This window comes from Osmerus mordax, chromosome 5 (genome assembly GCF_038355195.1).
Source record: "Osmerus mordax isolate fOsmMor3 chromosome 5, fOsmMor3.pri, whole genome shotgun sequence".
Taxonomy (NCBI): Eukaryota; Metazoa; Chordata; class Actinopteri; order Osmeriformes; family Osmeridae; genus Osmerus; species Osmerus mordax.
In genome coordinates this window covers 8645851-8666733 of record NC_090054.1, presented here as the reverse complement: position 1 = coordinate 8666733, position 20883 = coordinate 8645851, and the positions used below count along the sequence as shown (strand labels likewise).

At 41.4% G+C, this 20883-nt stretch overlaps 1 protein-coding gene across 3 annotated transcripts in view; it reads right to left on the bottom strand.

Annotated features, from left to right (window-relative positions):
* Positions 1-15847, bottom strand: part of chs1 (chitin synthase 1) — a 40885-nt gene extending 25038 nt beyond the window's left edge. For all 3 annotated transcript variants that reach the window (XM_067236120.1, XM_067236121.1, XM_067236122.1), the window contains exons 1-9: positions 15739-15847; positions 14129-14264; positions 13558-13743; positions 7703-8751; positions 7525-7620; positions 7270-7434; positions 794-941; positions 614-679; positions 298-532 (exon numbers count right to left, since the gene is read on the bottom strand). In XM_067236120.1, the coding sequence (XP_067092221.1) occupies positions 298-532; positions 614-679; positions 794-941; positions 7270-7434; positions 7525-7620; positions 7703-8751; positions 13558-13743; positions 14129-14264; positions 15739-15785 (2128 nt within the window). In that variant the 5' untranslated portion in view covers positions 15786-15847. The remainder of the gene's footprint in view (positions 1-297; positions 533-613; positions 680-793; positions 942-7269; positions 7435-7524; positions 7621-7702; positions 8752-13557; positions 13744-14128; positions 14265-15738) is intronic.
* Between the last annotated feature and the right edge of the window lie 5036 nt (positions 15848-20883).

Here is a 20883-nt window from a genome sequence, read left to right as displayed (position 1 = left end):
GAGCAGCGCACAGCTAAACTAGTGTCTGAGATCTAAATTTTGGGACATGACAAAAGTACAGACCAGAACCAAAAAAGGTGGAGCCACTGAACTGATTTACCGTTTTACTGATTTAGAGATTTTTATAGGAAAGAGGTGTCAATGGGACTTGAGGTTCACTGTACGTCCATTTTACCCACCGAACTGTCGTTATTCAACTGACAAGGTAAACTCGGTTTTGCAGTCAAGGACCCCTTTAACTGGTTCGCTTGACCCCCTGATCCGTGGTCAAGATAGTTATGTTCTGTATGTACTCACCCATCCCAGTGGGGTGGATCCGCCCACATGCTGCTCCCACATTGTCATACATCCTGAGACGGTCGACCAATAAGATGAGAGCTTTGGGCTGAAAGTCCGTGTCTCCATCCAGTGCCATGATGTAGGTGTTGTCGTCTGTGATGTGCTTCCTCTTACTGTCGTTGTCGTATTGGGGCAACAGAAAGCTTTCACCATCCAGAGAAATTAGGCTTGCGCGGCAGGGGTTGTTCTGCCTCTGTAAAGACAAAAGTCCTCTCATGATTTGTCCTACAACCTTACAGTGCATTCTATGTCAAGAGATGTATGTGAACCTTACTGTAATCTTCTGAGGGTTCTTTACGATATAGCCTTTCCAGCCGAGGAGATAATACAGATACATGATCTGTAAGAGAGACCAGTTGCATCTGTCTAAATACAATATCAATGTGTAAACTGGAAGTTTCTTTCCATTTCAGGTTGTGCCAGCCACAGATCCCTTTCCTGCCTCCATACCTACCTGGGACCACCTCTTCTTATTCCTGATCAGAGACTTGTCCTTTAAATGAACATAAAGCATGTTGCCCTCAGGCATCACAAACATCAGACGTCCGCCATATGGCGTTTCGATGATGGACACATCATCTGGTTCCTTGTTGGTGAACACCCTGAAATAAAACAAAGGATACATGATATTTTATGTATCTAACGTGTGATGACTGGTATGCATATTAGGCCGTAAGGTGAACCCTGTTATCGTTTCAACCCGCTCCACAGTCTGGCATCTACACAATCTTTAGCTCATAAAAAAGAACAAGTCCTGCTAAGCTACCAAAAAAAAGTTTGTCGCTGAAATTCCAGTTGATTGTCGATGCGTCTATGTTTTATGCAGAACTAGTTTCTTCAGAGCGTAATAGGATTTTGGTGGCACGGTTCGACATGTGATCCTTCTACACCAATAAGGTAGCTGCTTTTTGTCAACATGGATGGATATGGTTGTCAAATAGAGGATGGGACCTTGCACGTCAGTGTTTCCAATGTTTATTTTGCCGTGGCGGCCCGCCACGACTACATTTCTGCCGCCATGGTATCAGAAATAGGGCTGTACAAAATTGTAGGACGTCTATGTGATTGTTAGAGTGCATGTCGGAGAATAGCATGGATACGCGCTTCACACCGCAGTTGACATTGTGCGTCTTTGAGAAGTCGTATAGCTAACTTGTCAGTTAATTTAAGCCTGTTATTGTATTAGTCTATATATTCTTGCTAATTTAAATTAAGTTAACTGGTGATCTGTATTATTCCCCTGCTAGCTAAATTGCACATGTCTGTTGATTCGATAGCGATTGCTGCCTTTGCTTACGTTTGTATTTTCTGTACATTACTATGCAGAAGTAGTTTTAATTAATAAATAGTGGGTTTATTATTATTATTTGCTACAGAATGCTTAGCCTATCAAGCTCAAATGAAGCCGACAGTGTACATGCTTTCGAGTACCTTAATCGATAGGCTACTGACCAACGTCAATTATTAATACGTCAATTAATAATTGGCAGCATTTAAGCCATTTAGAACATACTTTATGAGTGGAAGGTCTCTAAGTAGCCTAACCTTATTGCTTTAGGGGAAATAGTATGAAAATATGTGCAATATTACATTAGTTATTAAACTAGGCTATTACATTAACCTGGGGGAGGGGGGGGGGGGGGAGACAGACTTATGTCGTTGTTGTAACATTCATTCATTCTTCCACAAATGAAAACACTGATCAACCATAAAAACAATCGTAATGAAAAATATTAAATATGATATATAAAACTGTACAAAACAGAATAAGGAATAACAGATTAAGGACACTCAGTCCTCACTGTCAGTGTCAGGACAGTTATCTCCCAGTTCCTCAGTTTCTTTTGTGTTGGCACAATTACAACAACGACATAAGTCTGTGCAACACAGTCCTGCAGAAAAACATGAACATCTGCCTGTCTCACACGCACTTTTGCAGCCGCAGTGTATCACATGCAAAACACTGTCAGGGGCCGAATTTCTGTTACGTGCAAGGTCCCATCCACTATTTGCCAAACATATCCATCCATGTTGACAAAAAGCAGCTACCTTATTGGTGTAGAACGATCACGTGTCGAACCGTGCCACCAAAATCCTATTACGCTCTAAAGAAACAAGTTCTGCATAAAACATAGACGCAACGATAATCGACTGGAATTTCAGTGACAATTTTTTTTTGGTAGCTTAGCACGAATCGTTCATTTTTATGAGCTAAAGATTGTGTAGATGCCAGACTGTGGAGCGGGAATCATTTTCTAAAAGACTTTACGTGGTTCACCTTGCAGCCTATATACAGATATTGGCCAATCAATTAGAGGGTTCTGGCGTTGCAGGCATAGACCAATTAATAAGTAGACCAAGCATCCAAGTTGTTTAAAGATGGCGTACCTCTAGTTTCTGTGGCAAGTGTTCATAGGCTCATTGAAGCTTGCAAAATCAAGATATGGTCAGCCTATGTTGAACTTCTGAAACTCAGTAGAGTGACTTCCTGTGCTCCTGGCTTAATTGTTGGTTTACAGTGAAAAAATTATTTGACCCCTTGCTGATTTTGCACGTTCTCACATGCACACATTTGGCAGTTAGTATACTAGTGCTACACCCTATTATTCCGGCACCTGAGCGCGTAGCGAGGCGTCCATCATAGCTAAACACTCTTATCTTGACTGAAGTAGCTCTAGGTAGCTCCAATGATGAGGAAGCGTAAAGTCCGTTGTGAACGTGAACTTGTACGTCCTTTTATTAAAGTACAGCGTTTTCTTAAGTCGTTTCTAACAGTGTGAAAAAACTAAGCTTTCCCAAGGCTTAGGCAGATCAAGCCAGATAAATATATAGAACATTACCTAGCTTGCTTTATCGAGAAATGGTTGCTATAGGTTACCAACAACAATGAGACTTTAAACAGACAATGGGAACACAAACCGCGCTGCAAATTAAGAAAACACATGCAAATAGACAAAACACAAGCAAATTCAGAAAACATCTTCATTAATTTGACAACACATGCGCAGCATTCAGCAAACGCGCTGCAAATACACACAACACAACCAAATACATAAACGCGCTGCAAAAACGAAAGCACGCAAACCGAAAATGCTGCAGTACATAAACGCGTTGCAAAAAACGAAAGCACGCAAACCAAAAACGCTGCATCCAATTTTCACAACGGAAGTTCTCCAGGCTTCTAGGGGGAGCGCTAAGTGGAACAGCTTGATTTTCGCATAGAGTTAATATAACTAGAGCAAGCAACTTTTGTATTCCAAGATGGCGTCCCCATTCATTTCTATGAAAAGTGCTCAGTGGCGCAGTGAGGCAAGCGAGAGCACAAAACTGGACCGCGCCATCTTTCCACTTCTGACTCTTCCGGTCTAGCTTTAAACAGTAGCTCTTTTTTTCCCTCGCTCCGAGACCTTGTGCACGCTTGCAACTAGCTGTACACGTCATACTTTGCGACAGCCAGTCGCGAGCATAGATTTATATGGTTGCGAGTGTGTGAGCTAAGGCATTGCAGTGGCAGAATGGGGTACAAGTCCGATAAGAATCAGAGACATGATGCAAACTTTACGTAAATGTATGCTGTCATTGTATAGTATTCCTTTCACTTGGTTGCTAGAAATAGGCTATAGGGCTAAATATAGGGCTATTCTAGATGGAACTCATCACATATGTTGCTTTTTTTCTTGTGATTTGAGTATGATTTTGTTAAGGAATGATAACATACTGCTGATCAATGCTGCTATACCAATCACTACCTCGTATGTATATGTATACACACGTCATGTAATGCTTAATACTAATATATACATATATCCAATGATTATCAATTGATTCATTAAAGAACAAATGGGTTCAAGATGATTCTAAGTAAGTGGAATGCTGAGGTCAAGCAGGCCTGCATGGGAGTCGAGTCTGTGGCACTCAGGGTCTGGTGTGAGCACAGTGGGCTATTCAGCTCTGGGGAGCAGTGTCAAAATGAGAGATAAGGTGATGCTGGGACAGTAACTCTTCTCTGCTCAAGGATGAGTCAGACCGGCTGGTCTGACTTGCAGTTCGGATATACTCTGTTCTGAGGTCGCATTCCCTTGGAGACCCTGCCCCTGTCCCCCCTTTCACACTACCCCTCCCCTTGGAGACCCTGCACCACCTGCCCCACCTGCATTCCCTTGGAGACCCTGTCCCCCATTTTCACACTGGATGATCTACCCCTTCCCCTAGGAGACCCTGCCCCACCTTTCCCCATACATCATCGACTCCGGCCTGGTCTGCCTCACCCCTTCTCCTAGAGACACGACCCCCCCCCCTTCCTGGGAGGCGCAGCTCCCATCTCCCTGCACGCCATCAGGACCTTGGGGCGATCTACTCCCTTCCCTGGAGCCCCCCTCCCTTGGATTACCTCGGACCTGTGGGTCTTGTCTGCCCCCCTCCCTGAGTAGACCTGTGGGTCTTCTCCGCCCCCTCCCTCTCCGAACATCACCAGATCCTTGGACTGCCCACCTTGTGCCACCATGAACGCCCTGGACATTTAATTGGACAACCACATTCCCACGCCACGGTCTTCCGACCAATCGCCTGTCACAGACCTCCCTCTCTGGGGGGGGGGGGGGGGGGGGGGGGTACAAGACCTGTCAGGGAGGACAGGGACAGGGAGACAGAACTTGGTGTGGGCAGAACTCTCTCTGATCTCTGTCACGACCACTTTCTCAACAAAGGCCTTCCTTTTTTTCTATTCTGAGACTCTGTTTCTGTGAGACTGCTGTTGCATCATCGACTGATTCATTGTACTAGACTACGAACATCCTGGTGTGTTGTTTTCATTGTGCATCTTGTGATTGCATCATTACTTACATTAAACTACAAATAACTTGGTCCGATGTTTAACCTTGTATTATTCTCCACTACCCAGATACACTATCCTTAACAATTTCCAACGCATTGTATCGGATTAAATAAACTGTTAACATGAACAACTAGCTCCGTCGTTATTCTCGCCAGGCAAAGAAAGGTCAATAGTTATTTTGGTAACAGAAATCTTCCATAATGCAGACTTGCCATAGCTTACTGTCAACTGTATTTTCAAACGAAATGCCACGAAATTCACACTGCCTTCAATTTACATATCAGTGTAGAAATGTGGCCTGTGTATTATATGTTCTACAAAACCAAACGCCTATTAATGGATATAACGTGATCTAACAAGACTTGGAAATAATGTAATAAATAAAAGCTTAAGAAGTTTGTCTAAAATATACTTTATTTAACATTTGCCTTTGAAAGGGGCAAATTAACAGAACTAGGCCTATATACAAGACGTTTCCATCAGATATAAGTGGGGGTGAAACAGTCACTGAGGACCTTCATTGTCCCACAAAAGCAGTCTGGCTTGATGACACGATTAAAAAAAAGAATAATGGGTGTGTTTAACAAAAGCTTCTGAAGGCAAGACTAGTCATATTTATATCATTTCTTATTGTGGTCATCAGTTAAAGTATTAATCTTTGTCTCTGCTCCAGATAGACATGTCAACAATCTATGCTCACGCTTAACATAATGTAATATTTGCCATCATGTCATGAACGTAAAAACACAACATTTCATGTATGTGTGACAACCATTTGCTAAACTTGCTACAACAGGGCAGGCAACTCAAGCCATTTCTTATTCAATATGGCTCATTCAGCTCCAGGTAAATCGGCTATCGGCCAATGTGAACTTTTGTGCTTGTGCCCTGTTAGTATCGGCGAGCACATTTGCAGGCAACTTTTATTGACGTAAGCAAATAAATGGGGTGCTAGTTTACCCATTTCGGATTGGTTTAAAATTTATCAGAAATTGCAAAAATCAGGAAATATTATTTTATGAAAAAACTAGTAGTATGAGCCAGGTTCGAGAATCGAACTAAAATTATTGGGGGAGATAGTTTTGTAAATGTTGACTGGAGTTAATAGAATAAAAACGACCGGAAGAGCCAGAAGTCTTACAAGAAATGCAATACCACCTACATCCACCGGGGCCGTTGCTTCAAGCCGAGGGGCGAGGGGTGGGGGCTTGGATTTTCGGCCCCACGGAGCGAGCGAGAGAGAGAGAGAGCATATGAGAAGTTTGTTTTGGAAATGGGACCAAAATCGCATGTATTCATGTAAAAATGAATACTAACCTTTTTAAGTCGCCTCTTTACTTCGATGTTGGTCCAAACTTCTTATATGCTCTCTCGCCCCGTGTGGCCGAAAATCAAGCTGATCCACTTAGCGCTCCCCCTAGAAGCCTGGAGAACTTCCGTTGTGAAAACTGGATGCAGCGTTTTTGGTTTGCGTGCTTTCGTTTTTGCAGCGCTTTTATGTATTTGGTTGTGTTGTGTGTATTTGCAGCGCGTTTGCTGAATGCTGCGCATGTGTTGTCAAATTAATGAAGATGTTTTCTTAATTTGCTTGTGTTTTGTCTATTTGCATGTGTTTTCTTAATTTGCATCGTGTTTGCACATGTCGGCCACCGTACATTACAGCTGCAACACGAGTTTATTCTGTCCTCAACGAAATTCACACCGGACGAGTCTATGGGGCCTTACGGCTGCAACGTGACCAGGTTTAGTTGACACAAATTTGTGTAGACTATTTGTGGATTTCGGGTGTCATACAATTAGTGTTGCTTAACTTCTAGGATGGATCTATCATTGTCCATGATGTATAACTGTGTAAACTGCACCATTGGTCCGGTGTGAATAGGGGGTTAGTGTACAACTACTGTATCTAATTAGGCTATAGACAATGGGATCAGTATTCCTTGTACATGATCTAAGAACTGTAAATCAGAACCAGTGGCTCCTCCTATAAACACACAATATAGATATTGTTGCATCTTGGCACTTTTTAAATTTTTTGCTGCAACGCTCTGCTCAAAGTAATTGGCCACCATCTGTAGCGTGTTTTACTTTGCTACCTGTACACCTCTATGACGACCTGAATAAGGTCGTTGACGTAACTGTTGACCAGCTTCCTGCTTGTCCCCTTCTCTATCATAAATGAGTCGTCTACATAGATGTGACACTCAAAGTCAAAAACGTCTTTATGCTCTTCCTTAGGGTCACCTCTGTAGCGGTCCAATCTGAAACATTAACCACAAATTAAAACTTCTTCCTCAGAGTATATCAATGATAAGTGGTTTTGGAACGGTGTGTATGAAGTTTCAGTTCACCTAAACATTGAGGTCAGGATCTTCAGCATCTCATCATAGGTCTCATGCCACATGGTGGCACATAGGTAGATAACACAGTTCTCCAGATCATCATTACTAGAAGCAGGGAGAGGAGAATTGAAATACTGTATAACCTTAGATAAATATGTTCTTACTTGTGAGATAGGTGTGCACTCACCTCTCCTGGTTCCTGGCGCGGACCACCTTCATCTTGGTGTTGAGCAACAGAGACAGGTCAATGAACGCTGATTCATAGAGGCGGCGCACAAAGAGCTGGGAGGTCCTTTCGATCCGCTGCACCTTGATCTTCCAGACGTAGTAGGTGCAGGTTAAGAAGCCCAGCCACATGCAGATGCCTTCCAGGGCCAGCAGGGAGAATGGCCAGGTCAAATATGGACTGTTCAGAGACGTTCTACAGATGCTTCTGGTGAGCTCCAGCAGAACCACTGGGGTGGTGTTCTTGGTGCTCAGTTCCACAAGACTGGAGCAGAAATCCTGGATGGAAGTGGAGTCTACACCATCCAACTTATCTGCCTGTGTTATGAAAAGGATGATTCCCAGGATAAGCATAGCTGGACCAGTGGAACACACTGGTAATGCAAAGCTCATCCGGATGGCGTGGATCTTACATGCCACAACACCAAACCAATGGCAGGCAGCAGAAAAGAAAGCCTGCATGAAGAAGACGATTAGGCCAATCTTCAGGCTCTCCTTATCTTCCCCCAAGTAGAAGTCGCTCCAAACAATTGTGTCGGTAAAAAGCTTGTAGTAGATTAAATAGACGGCTGCTATTATCAGAGTTCTCAGGATGCTGGTCAAAACAAACACAAAGTCCCTGAAGCCCTCCAGCTCTGTAAGCATCTCTTGGATGCTGTTGCTGGCCTGCAGAGAGTTCTCCCACCAGTTTAGAGACACCAACAGGGAGGCAAACACACCCACACCTACATACACAAAACAGTCACTTTCCTGATTGGCCACGTAGGAAGACACACGTACGTAGTAGTCAATTCCCAGCAAGAAGTAACCTGCCAGGACCAGGATGAGGGAGCAAATTGGGAAGATGATCTTCCAGCTTTCTTTTTGCAGGCGGAAGATGATCTGTAGGACTGAGGACAGGATGCACACGCCTCCAGAAATGAACAGATTTGTGAGGACGTCAAACTGGGGCATCACCACTAAGACCAGGACAGAGGTGCCCAGAGACACCAGACACTCGATTATACACATCTGGAACATAGAAGGACACTTTATAGATCACAAGTCTGGTACATCAGAGGCACAGTTTAAAAATGTCTAAAGTGAAAGAAAATCAGGAATTGATCACATAGCTTTACGCCAGATGAGACAATGTTATAGGAGACAAAAGATGTAATAGTATTATGTTGTCAATCATCATCAAATGACCTTTGGCATAAGCCACGCCCACCTTAGTTACCATTGTAAGTCCGTCAAGTTGCTTCTTTGTACTAAACTGTTGTATAAGTGCTGCACTTAGTCAGTGTAAGTGATTATTTTTGGAGTAATAACTCCAGATCGAGGGAAAACGGATTGCAATATGCAGTGGATATATTTAGTAGCTACCTGGCCTCTAGCTCTATCTAGCTTTACTTTACAGCGGTTAATCGAATCAAATTTATTTGTATAGCCCTTTTTACACGCAAGCATGTCACAGAGGGCTTCACATACGCCCATAGAACTGCCCCTCAACCAACCTAAACCCTCAAGGATCAAGCAGTTAGTTTAGTTTGTTGGTAATGGTAGCTCTAAAAGCTAGCTACTAATAAGATAATATTAGAAGTAGGCCTAATATTATTAGTAAATAGTAACCATCATTTTTAAATCCAGTTTTGCGAATGTAGTCTCACATCTAATGCTAGTAGGGCTTCAGAGAGAGTACAATAGCAACACAGTGGCCGTTTATCGATCCACGTTTTTTTCCGTTCTTGTTCTTGCAAACACGTTTGACGTCATCTTTCATTGCCCAAGTATAGTTCCAATCCAAAGAACACAAGTCACCAAAAATACCCAGAAGTGTTCTTGATCCGCCCTTTTATCGAGGATGCATCGGTGGTGACTTGGCCAGCGAGTATGGAAGCAAATCGTGACCCAAATTAAAATGCATTTGCAGAAATGCTTTTTCATTTCAAGAATGTGGCTGCATTATTGGACTCATAAATACAATTAGTAATCAATCATTCTATTTGCATTTTCTTCTTCAAGACTGCACATTTTATGCCATAATCGCAAATAAAACAGAGCGGAAATTGCTTTTATCGTTTTCGTGGTCTGCCCGCAGAGTACTGCCCATAATTCGAAAACGAAAAAGCAATCTGACCGGCGCAGCAGAGTGACGTCAGTAGCCGCTCTTCTTCAGCTCCCTGCTGACCGAGCTACCCATCTTGTTCGGTAGGGGTCGGTGTGCACGTCTGCATTGCATTACATTGCAAATGTGCCGGGACATTTATTGAATTGCCGGGTCTTTAGAGGACGCATCACAGATCATGGCGCACAGATATAAGTGGGGGTGAAACAGAGTCACTGAGGACCTTCATTGTCCCACAAAAGCAGTCTGGCTTGATGACACAATCAAAAAAAGAATAATGAATGTGTTTAACAAAAGCTTCTGAAGGCAAGACTAATATTATTTAAATATATATCATTTCCTATTGTGGTTATCAGTTAAAGTATTAATCTTCGTCTTTGCTCCAGATAGACATGTCAACAATCTATGCTCACGCTTAACATAATATAATATTTGCCATCATGTCATGAAAGTTTTTATGAAAAATCTAATCTGCTTTAAAATAACAGGAATAAACTATATTATCAACATTTCATGTACGTGTGACAACCATTTGCTAAACTTGCTACAACAGGGCAGGCAACTCAAGCCATTTCTTTCAGCTCCAGGTAAATCGGCTATCGGCCAATGTGAACTTTTGTGCTCGTGCCCTGTTAGTATCCGCGAGCACATTTGCAGGCAACTTTTATTGACGTAAGCAAATACATGGGGTGCTAGTTTAACATTTCGGATTGGTTTCAAACTTAGCAAAAGTCAGGAAAAATTATTCTATGAAAAAGCTAGTAGTATGAGCCAGGTTCGAGAATCGAATAAAAAGTATTGGGGGAGATAGTTTTGTAAATGTTGACTGGAGTTAAAGATCCTGTAAAGTAAATTCCATGTTTTGCTTGTAAGTACATTATATACGTGTGAAATTAGTTCCTGAAAGCATGTGCAAAGCGCTAAAACTTTGTCGCACTGAAATGTGGAGTTAGACCGAAGAACAGTTTCTCTTCAGTTTTCAGATCAGGTTTTAATGGGCGGAGCCAAAAAATGCCCTATCTACGTCATTTCGCCCCATCTACGTCAGATCACTGAATGGCTCCTCCTGCTGTACTGTTATTGTAGCTTACATCAGCTAGCTAGCTAGCTTCAGGATGTCTCCCACCACCCGCAACTGCATCTTCCCTGGATGCAAGAACTCCAGCTGCACTGGAACGCGATTTAAGTTGATAATGAAAGGAAAAATAGGTTGATAGATTTTGTGAAGAGCCACGCTCATGGAAAGCTTCAGATAAACTCCAACAGCCGCCTTTGCGCCACCGACCATTTCACGGCGGACGGTTTTAACATGGACCAGAGACAGACGGGGTTCACCAACACACGGCTTCTCTTGCAGCGCAAGTACCGAGCATCGCCCCCCGGCCGTTCATCCTCCGGTCGCACCTGGACCATCCACCGCCGCCAGCAGTTCATCAATCAGTTCTGTGTGCTTGTTATAATTATACTAGATAACTTTTCCAGAGGTATCTCTGCTATAATTAGTGCAAACCGCTAACTTGATATTAGGCTACTCGGTGTAGAATGATGGTATTTTGGTGAAATGGTAGCTAATGTGCTAGAAGTAGTTGGATAGCTCACTGTCTGCTGTAAATGTTTACTGCTGTGTTACAGCTCAGGGGAATATTTCATTTATATGCATCTGTATGTTTCACTAATTGAACAAATATATTCTAATTCTATACTGTTTTGTTCGGCTTGACGTAGCGTCCATTATCTGGGTCGTAGGTAGTTTACTTGAGAGGCGGCGCCTTCCAGCGAGGGGGCCGAGCTTCAGCTCCTTCAGGCGACACGCCCCCCCAGTCTCGAACAGAGAAGACTGCTGATTTTCTTACGATTTCAAAGCCTAATTGAACATACTTGTCTGGGTTTTTTTTCATTTGAATATGGATGGGTAGTTAATAACACATTATTCTCTGGTGTGGTGAACCTGAAACTCGTTTTTAATTCCACTTTACAGGATCTTTAATAGAATGAAAACGACCGGAAGAGCCGGAAGTCTAACAAGAAATGCAATACCACCTACATCCACCGGGGCCGTTGCTTCAAGCCGAGGGGTGGGGGCTTGGCGAGAACGCATCTGACTTCCCAGAAGTCATTGCAAGAACATGCATCTCAAATTGTTCGCCGTCCTTTCGGTCTTGCAAGACCGTTCTCACAAGACGCTTGTTAAGCATGTTCTTCTCAAGAACGCAAGTACGTTCTTAGCGTTCTTCGGATTGATAAACAGCCTGAACGTTGAAACAGACAAAAGTAGATGTTTGTTGATCTATAAAATATTCAGCTGAGAATGGGGCATGCCACACTGTTTCACTCTTGGATTTTGGGCTGTGGAAAGGGGAAAATTGACTCTCCCCTCTAAACTTCAGGGGTACTTGCTATCGGACTTGTATGTTCCGTAAGGCATTTTGCACTTTAACGCTACGGCTACACCATGCAATTCTGCCATGCGGAAATAGAACGTTCACGGAGCGGATCTTTTATTTAACCGGCTGGACGCGTTGAAGATTAATCCGTTTTGCTGTCTTTGTTTACTTATTTTATAAACGCTGTCAACTGTACTACTATTTAACACTTGAATATATATACTTACTACGTACATTCAGTTTCCGCGTCTGCCACTCTCATTGCTTCCAACGGATTAGAACTCTGCTGAGTCCACACCGCGTCCGCAAGGCAATAACGACCGAAAGCTTGACAGAGCTTCTTTAAGTAGTGACCGGTAGTTAAGGTAGGATTGGTCAAAGCCGTTTTGGGGCGTGGCTTTCGCGATAGGTCAATTGATGAGTTGTTAATTATGGTACAATTTGTATAAGAAATTATTACACACTTCTGAATGAAACATTTGACAGTTTTTCTCGATTCTTGACATACTTTTAATGAAACTGGGATCAACTTTATCTCCATTATCACCTAACAAGTGCAATGGTATCCTTTTTTCAAGTTTTTTTGAATAAGGTTATTATGTGTGTTATAGGTTTAGTATACTGTATTGTATATTATTTTGTATATTCAGGAAACGTATTATATTTTAGCTTATCATAGGTGTAATCTATGTTCTGAAGACTTATATGTTATGTTATGCCAGGTTGCTTTGCGTTGTCTTGTCTTAAGAATTTCAGTGCCCAGTCTGACCTTGTGTTGTTCTGTGCACCTGACAATAGACTTGAACTTTTTCTCATTATATAATAAGTTTATATATTATAGGTTTTGCAAACCTAAGCAAGTTCAGCTCGAGTTTGAAACGATTCAAAACAAAATATCCCACCCCCTCCCTTAAAAGCCACTCCTCCAAAACACATGAATGCACTGCCTAACTACCGCCGGGAGGTAGACAGAGACAGACAAGGAGCCTGTCCAATCATTAGTGCCAGTCCAACCTTAATGATTTGTTGTGCTTATTACAGTCCTACGATGCCCACAGATATTAGATTTACTTAATTTTACTGTCAAACTTTTAGATATATTGGGATGTGAAGTTTTTGTATGTTTTGCTAAGTGTTATCTGTGTATTTTTTGTTTGTGTAACAGTTTGGGACTGGGTGTTAACTGGTTGGAAAAGTAAATTCCGTTCTGTTGCCAAATGTGCTCAAGCAATCGAGAAAAAAGTTAATGACTTCCACAACACATAAAAAACACAAGGTATTTGGTAACTTATCATAATCATGTTGTTTTTCTGATTCATTACATACCAGGCCCAAGGTCTTCATGTTGGGCTTGACAAAGCTTTTGAATGCACATTTCCAAAGAGACTTTATGAAGACAAGCAGGTTTGGGAAAATGAGGCACAACACAAGCATCAGCATGTAGAACTGTCTCTGCTTAGGTCTTCGCAGAGAGGAGGGGCTTGACAACGTGGACAGCACCAGCAGAGTGCCCTAGTGAGTGGTTGTGTGTTTATGTTAATGAGACAGAGAGAGAGATAAGAGAGTACAAAGAGCAGAAAATAAAACCAGTGCCATTGGGTAGTAAGTCAAATACCCAGTAAAACAGGTTGTCATGAGGATGACAACATCATCAATAAGGAAGGGAGGACAATCTGGAGATAATTATAAACACTGTCATGACAAGTCATCTAGATTAAAAATATTTTTGTCTTTTGATCAAATCCTTCTATGCTCACAATTCTTTCAAAAAAGTCTTAACAACGAGAATAACTTTCAGTTGAAAACATAAAAGATAGGCTAACTTACACTTGCAAGTAATAATGTCATTGTTCTGTGTTGGCCAGTTCATAATAAAGTAACAATAATTTAAGGTTACCTTGCTGATGACAGCACTGGCAAGGACCAGCAAACCCACTATCACTGCTACTAGGTACTGCGCCAGTGCAAAGCAATGCCTTGTCTGCTCCTTCTCCGCCCCGATAGGGTTTAACTGGAATGGGTCCCATGTGTCCCTGAGAGGGCCGCAGGGAATATAATGTCATCAACATCATCATCACATCCATAATAAACTATAACATTGTGGGTGTTATTGTAGGCAAATTACAACACCAAAAACTAAACATGCGTGTTCAGTTGATAGCCTCTATTCCAAGAAGGGGGCATTGGGAGAGATGCTGTGAACTGAACACATGTTTAGTTTTTGTATAGACACAATATACCACACAGCTTTGTTTTAAAAGTTTAACAAAACAAATCTGGGTGGTACATGTTATATGTTTATCATAGTATGTACAATAAATACTGTATAATGCTATATACACACATTGGTCAATACCACTCAGCGTTGTATATATTATATGTTTATAATGCTCACGTAAGATTAGGATTTGTTTGTTAATAAATTCTGAAGACATATGACTGTCTGTACTTGGTACAAATCAAGACTAAAAACAATAAAATATTTAAATTAAGGCCCTCAGCTGTTTTAACTATCATTCAGCAAGGTGAATGAGTTTTGGCTGAAATTATAACATTGCAGTAAATCAACACAACCGTTGGCCAGTCAAGATAATATATTCCTGCTAAGGTTCACCTAAGAATAATCAAGATGATGTCATATACTTGATATGTGAGCAACAGTGGGCAGTAAAAATAAAGAGGGCAGAGAAAACTTAATGCATGAGGATACGGTTTCTTCCCTTTGCACACAGTATATTGCTTAATAAGACCGCATTACTTAAATCAATGTACCAAATGACAGATTACAGAAAGAAGCCTTCAGTACCAGTGTTGGGAATAACGCGTTACTGTAACTCCACTTCTTTTGGCGGTAACTAGTAATGTAACTGATTACTTTTTTCAATTAAATAACGCAGTTACATTAATGACATTTAAATGGGCTTGTTACTTGTTACTTTTTTCTTGCATGAATTCCCCAATTTCCTGTTGTTAATCTAATTTAAACAATTGCTACCAAATCTCACGCCAAGGTTTTTGGAAAAGTTGGCAGCCCTGTACAATGATATAACATTTTTTTTCCCCACACTAAAATATTATAACTATCTGTGTGCGTTAATTTGATAATAGAAGCAGGAATTAAAAGTAAAGTAACGCAAACGTTACTTTCCCTTGTAACTAATTACTTTTCTATGCAGTAACTAGTAAAGTAATGCAGTTACTTCTGAAATAAGTAACTAGTAACTGTAACTAATTAGTAATTTTCGGTAACGTTCCCAACACTGTTCAGTACTCAGGTAGGGAGGATGTTTTCTTCATCACAATGAAAAAAACATGTTTGTTTCTATATGCCAATAATGGAGCATCTAAGAGAAGCTAAACCAAATTCTTTAATTTCCTTGTTCTATGCAGTGGTGTGGATAGTAATTTGATACAGGTAGTAACATTAACTGTGGAGTGGCTTGTACTGATTTTTATTCAGAGAACACTGCTCTAATAAAGTAAAAACATTTATTATACCATACATACCTGTGTCTTCCCTCTCGTTTGCGTCCTCTTGATTTGAGTTCCTCCATGTTGATAGTAGGCAGTGACTGGTTAGCCAGTTGTCTGTGGTTAGTAAGTCTGATGGTATTAGTTTGTTAGGCCAGGCATTAGAACCTAACTTCATAAACGGTGTTTGAGTAAAAAGTGAGGAACGAGTGTGCAGGTTCACAAAAAACCCACACCATCTGCCAAACTGGGCTGGTTTTACTGTACTCATGAACAGGTACAAGGATCAATCTCAAGACGTCACATGGCAACTGTCACTGTCTCACAAAACACATCTATACACGTATTTGATAGATAACTGTTTTATTGTTGTACTACAGCTGAATGACTGTACAAGGGTAGGAATTAGATGGCTTTTACAATCCACTGTCAGCTACTATCCCACAACAAAATGGACAAGAGTGTCAGAGGAAGTTATTTAACCATGATCATTCTTGGCTCTTACATACAAAGCCATATGTACAAGTTCTATTTGGTTGCTGATCCTTATACTGTGTCCTTAGTTTTTCTATACATACAATAAGATGGACTTTGGTACTAGTTGATTAGCTTGCACCATTAGGAATCTGTCAGGTCCATCCATCTGCTGATAACAGTCAATTACCTCAGTTAACCTATAACAGAAAATTATTTCCTTTCCAGTCTACTGTCATAATTTATCTGTCACTACACTCCCAGTTCTGCGAAGCATACACCTCCACCTCTCCTTGGTCTGTAGTATTGCAATAGCCATACCCTTTTACATCATCTCCCTAATAATGACAGGAATCTGTGTGTGTGTTAGTGGAGACTCGTCAGGGGAGGAAGAGAATGGTCATCTTCCTCTTATTTTATATTTTATCATCCAATAAACTTGAAACTTTTTTTTATTTTTATAAAACAACTATACTAAATATATGAATGAAACCAAAATATGTATAAAAATACACAATATTGAACTGAAGGTCTACGGTAACTCAACAGCACTGTCTGTGATAGAACTATGGTACAATTGGTGCATCAGGAGGACAGCTAGCCTCCGTCCTTCTCTGGCAGAATTGACTTCAATACAAAACCTAGCGGATGGTGGGCCGAACCACCCGTCCATAGACATGCTTACATGATTTAATACTACTTCCGGAGGACGTCTTCCCACCAATCAAAGCTTTTGCAGTATGAACTGACATGCTGTTCAGCCAATCCAGAGAGAATTATTGGGGGTGAAGACTCTTCAGCGTCTCCGGGTGTTCTCAATGTGTTGAGAACATTTGTGACGTTTGTTGTTTCAGAGACTGAAAGAGTGATACTAAGTGAGCATTTTAGTAATATTATTCAATTCAAATTAGGTATTTCGTGTTACAGGAGACTGAGGAAGTATTCATGTTTTTCTTGGTTTTAGAAATGTGTATTTGTGTTCAGTTACTGTATTAAATTTCCGTTGCCATCATCAGTAGCAGCTACTAGTTAGCAGTGTGTGCGAGAGAAAGCACTTTTCTCCTCCAGAATGACTAACCCTAGCGAAAGTTTTGTGGAGTTTTAAATGAAGAACACTGAATAGGTGAGAATGTTAGACTATAAGTGTTATAAGTATGAAGGTTCGAGGGGTACTGTACTGCGACAGTAGGAACATTGGCAACACAAAAGTAGGGAGCATATAAATGCCAACATAAGATTCAAGTTTCTGGGGAAAAACCCCATTGACCAAATTTGCCTAACCTGATGATTAATGAAGAGTTATTATCTGTATATTGTTTTTCCTTTTTTTAAACATAGGGTTTTGTTGTGTAAAATGTTCCCATGCCCGCAGTGATTTAATGTGTCTTTCCCTCTTGTTCACCTGGCTCATTTTTTTTTTCATCCTTTGTGTTCTAAAACAATTGATTGGCTATACAGTATGATTATATTATATTTGCTACTTAGAGCTATGGAAGATGGGGATAAACTTCAGATGCATTACCTTACCCTAGTTGGGTGTGCTCAAGCCTTCGGCGAGAGCACAACCATTGTTCTCTCTCATATACATTTACAGTTAGGTCCATAAATATTTGGACATTGACACAATTTTCATCATTTTGGCTCTGTATACCACCACAATGGATTTGAAATGAAACAATCAAGATGTGCTTTAAGTGCAGACTTTCAGCTTTAATTTCAGGGTATTTTTATCCAAATCAGGTGAACGGTGTAGGAATTACAACACATTTTATATGTGGCCCCCCCCTTTTTAAGGGACCAAAAATAATTGGACAAACTAACAATCATAAATCTAATTGTCACTTTTAATACTTGGTTGCAAATCCTTTGCAGTCAATGACAGCCTGAAGTCTGGAACCCATAGACATCACCAGACGCTGGGTTTCGTCCCTGGTGATGCTCTGCCAGGCCTCTACTGCAACTGTCTTCAATTCCTGCTTGTTCTTGGGGCATTTTCCCTTCAGTTTTGTCTTTAGCAAGTGAAATGCATGCTCAATTGGATTTAGGTCAGGTGATTGACTTGGCCATTGCAGAACATTCCACTTCTTTGCCTTAAAAACTCTTTGGTTGCTTTCGCAGTATGCTTCGGGTCATTGTCCATCTGCACTGTGAACCGCCGTCCTATGAGTTCTGAAGCATTTGGCTGAATCTGAGCAGATAATATTGCCCGAAACACTTCAGAATTCATCCTACTGCTTTTGTCAGCAGTCACATCATCGATAAATACAAGGGAACCAGTTCCATTGGCAGCCATACATGCCCACGCCATAACACTACCTCCACCATGCTTCACTGATGAGGTGGTATGCTTTGGATCATGAGCAGTTCCTTCCATTCTCCATACTCTTCTCTTCCCATCATTCTGGTACAAGTTGATCTTGGTCTCATCTGTCCATAGGATGTTGTTCCAGAACTGTACAGGCTCTTTTAGATGTTTTTTGGCAAACTCTAATCTGGTCTTCCTGTTTTTGAGACTCACCAATGGTTTACATCTTGTGGTGAACCCTCTGTATTTACTCTGGTGAAGTCTTCTCTTAATTGTTGACTTTGACACAGATACGCCTACCTCCTGAGGCCTGTTGCACAAAAGTAGAATTAAGACATCCGGGATAAATGACTCAGCTGAGCTCAATGAAGCCAAAACATGTGCGTCCAGGCTTAATTGGTTGCACAAAGACCAAGCCAGGATGAGCAGACACGGATTCATTAAGCCAGGTGAAACCAATCCTGGATAGGTGCGCGCTCACGGCTCACTCAAATAGACCCCGCCACAGATCACAGATTAACTGATTTACCATGGCAACTAGAGCCGCGTACTTTTCCCCGTCGGAAGCACAAATCCTCATGGAGGCATACGAGGAGGTAAAAGATATAATTAAGAAGAAAGGCAACACCGCCACAGTGATAAAGCAAAGAGAAAAAGCGTGGCAAAGTATTGCAGACCGCCTGAATGCGTAAGTAGTGCACAATTACATACTCACCGCTCCGCTGAAACATCACAATTACAATTCAAATATTTAATTCACATCTCCAAAAATGCAGTTGTACTGTAATTATGAAACGGTTAAATTTTTTATTGAAATGCACTGCAGATATGAGTGAAATTGTGTAAAGTAACTCCATCACACTGTATAAAGCTATGATAAATTTTTTGATATTTTTACTGAAAACAAGACAAAAATACCAAGTAATTTTTTGCAGTGTGACTCCATTAAATATGTGTGTGTGTGTGTAGATTAAACATGAACGGGCCAAAACGGACATGGCAGCAGGTCAAAATCAAATACAAGAACATTCTGCAGAATGGTATGGTCCCTGACTAATATTTAACAAAGCACAAGCATATATTGTACCCAGAAGGTGCCTGCTCACACATTGTCTGTACTGTTTTAGCAGTGAAAAAGAATACCCACAGACAAGGCACGGGTGGTGGGTCACCAAAGGCTGACCTTACCCCAGCAGAGGACATGGCCTTGGAGCTAAATAAAGGCAGGCCCGTCTTAGAGGGGATCCCTGGGGGGAAAGAGACGAGCATAGGTTCCTCCCAAGATGCCACCCGCTTCATTCAAGGTATGTCCTTCCATCTCTACATGGGATACAACCACATTCATATTGAATCAATTTGGACTGTCTGACTTTGGTTTACCTATTGCCTTGCAGTGTCTGGCAGCACTGTGTTCCTGTTAGAGCCACCAGCACAAGCACCAGACGATGCTGATCCAGTGAGTACTCCATCAAAGGCATACTGTAGGCCTGGCATGTCTTGTCTACTAGCTTCAATATGAATCCGATTAAATGTGATAGGGTGAAGGCCCCAGTGCAGCAGCAACAGCACATGATGGAGACGATGATGAGGAGGAGACCATCTCTCTGGATTCCAGAAGGCATGAGGTATCATGTTAAGACTGTGAAAGTACTATTTACTCTACAATGGTGAGGAGTCCTCATCAAAATCAAAAAATCTAATTTCTTTTACAGGACCCAGATGCTATACAGTGGGAAAACCAGCCTGGCAACATAGTGCGTATTAATAAAAGGACACCACATCCTGCCAAATTCCAGCTGCGCTAATTGTATTGTGTTCACAGAGCTCACAAGCTATCAGAAAGTTGTATGGCAACCACCTCCGGCGCCAAATAGAACTGGCAGACATAGACATTCAGTACAAGAAGAAAAAGATGGAAAATCTTGCACTGGAGTCCGAAATAAAAAAGAGGACAATTAGGAAACTGGACCTTGAAATAAAAAAACTTGAGAGGGAGGTGAGATATGCCTTCAATGTACACTGTATGCTAACTGTAACACAAATGTATTAATCATTATTTTTCTTTCCTCCCCCAGCTCCAAGAAGATGACACAGCTGAAAATAAAAATTAGGTATATTCTCGTAAAGTCAAGTGAGCCATGACATATGAGCTCTTATTGTGAGCACACAGGACGGTGGCATCTTTCTAAGGTTTTTTTTATTTTCCCAGCAATCAGTACAACCAAGTCATCGTTATAAGGCATCGCCCTCTTTTGCCCACCCCCCCAGCACCAGGTGTGGCCACTAGCCTATATGAAGGCCCAAAATTGTGTGTTCCTTTCTGCTCTGACAATGGCATGCCCATTCGTGCGAGATGTGGTGGATGAAGAAGCACTTGTGCTGAGGAGAGCCTTCAGGCGAGA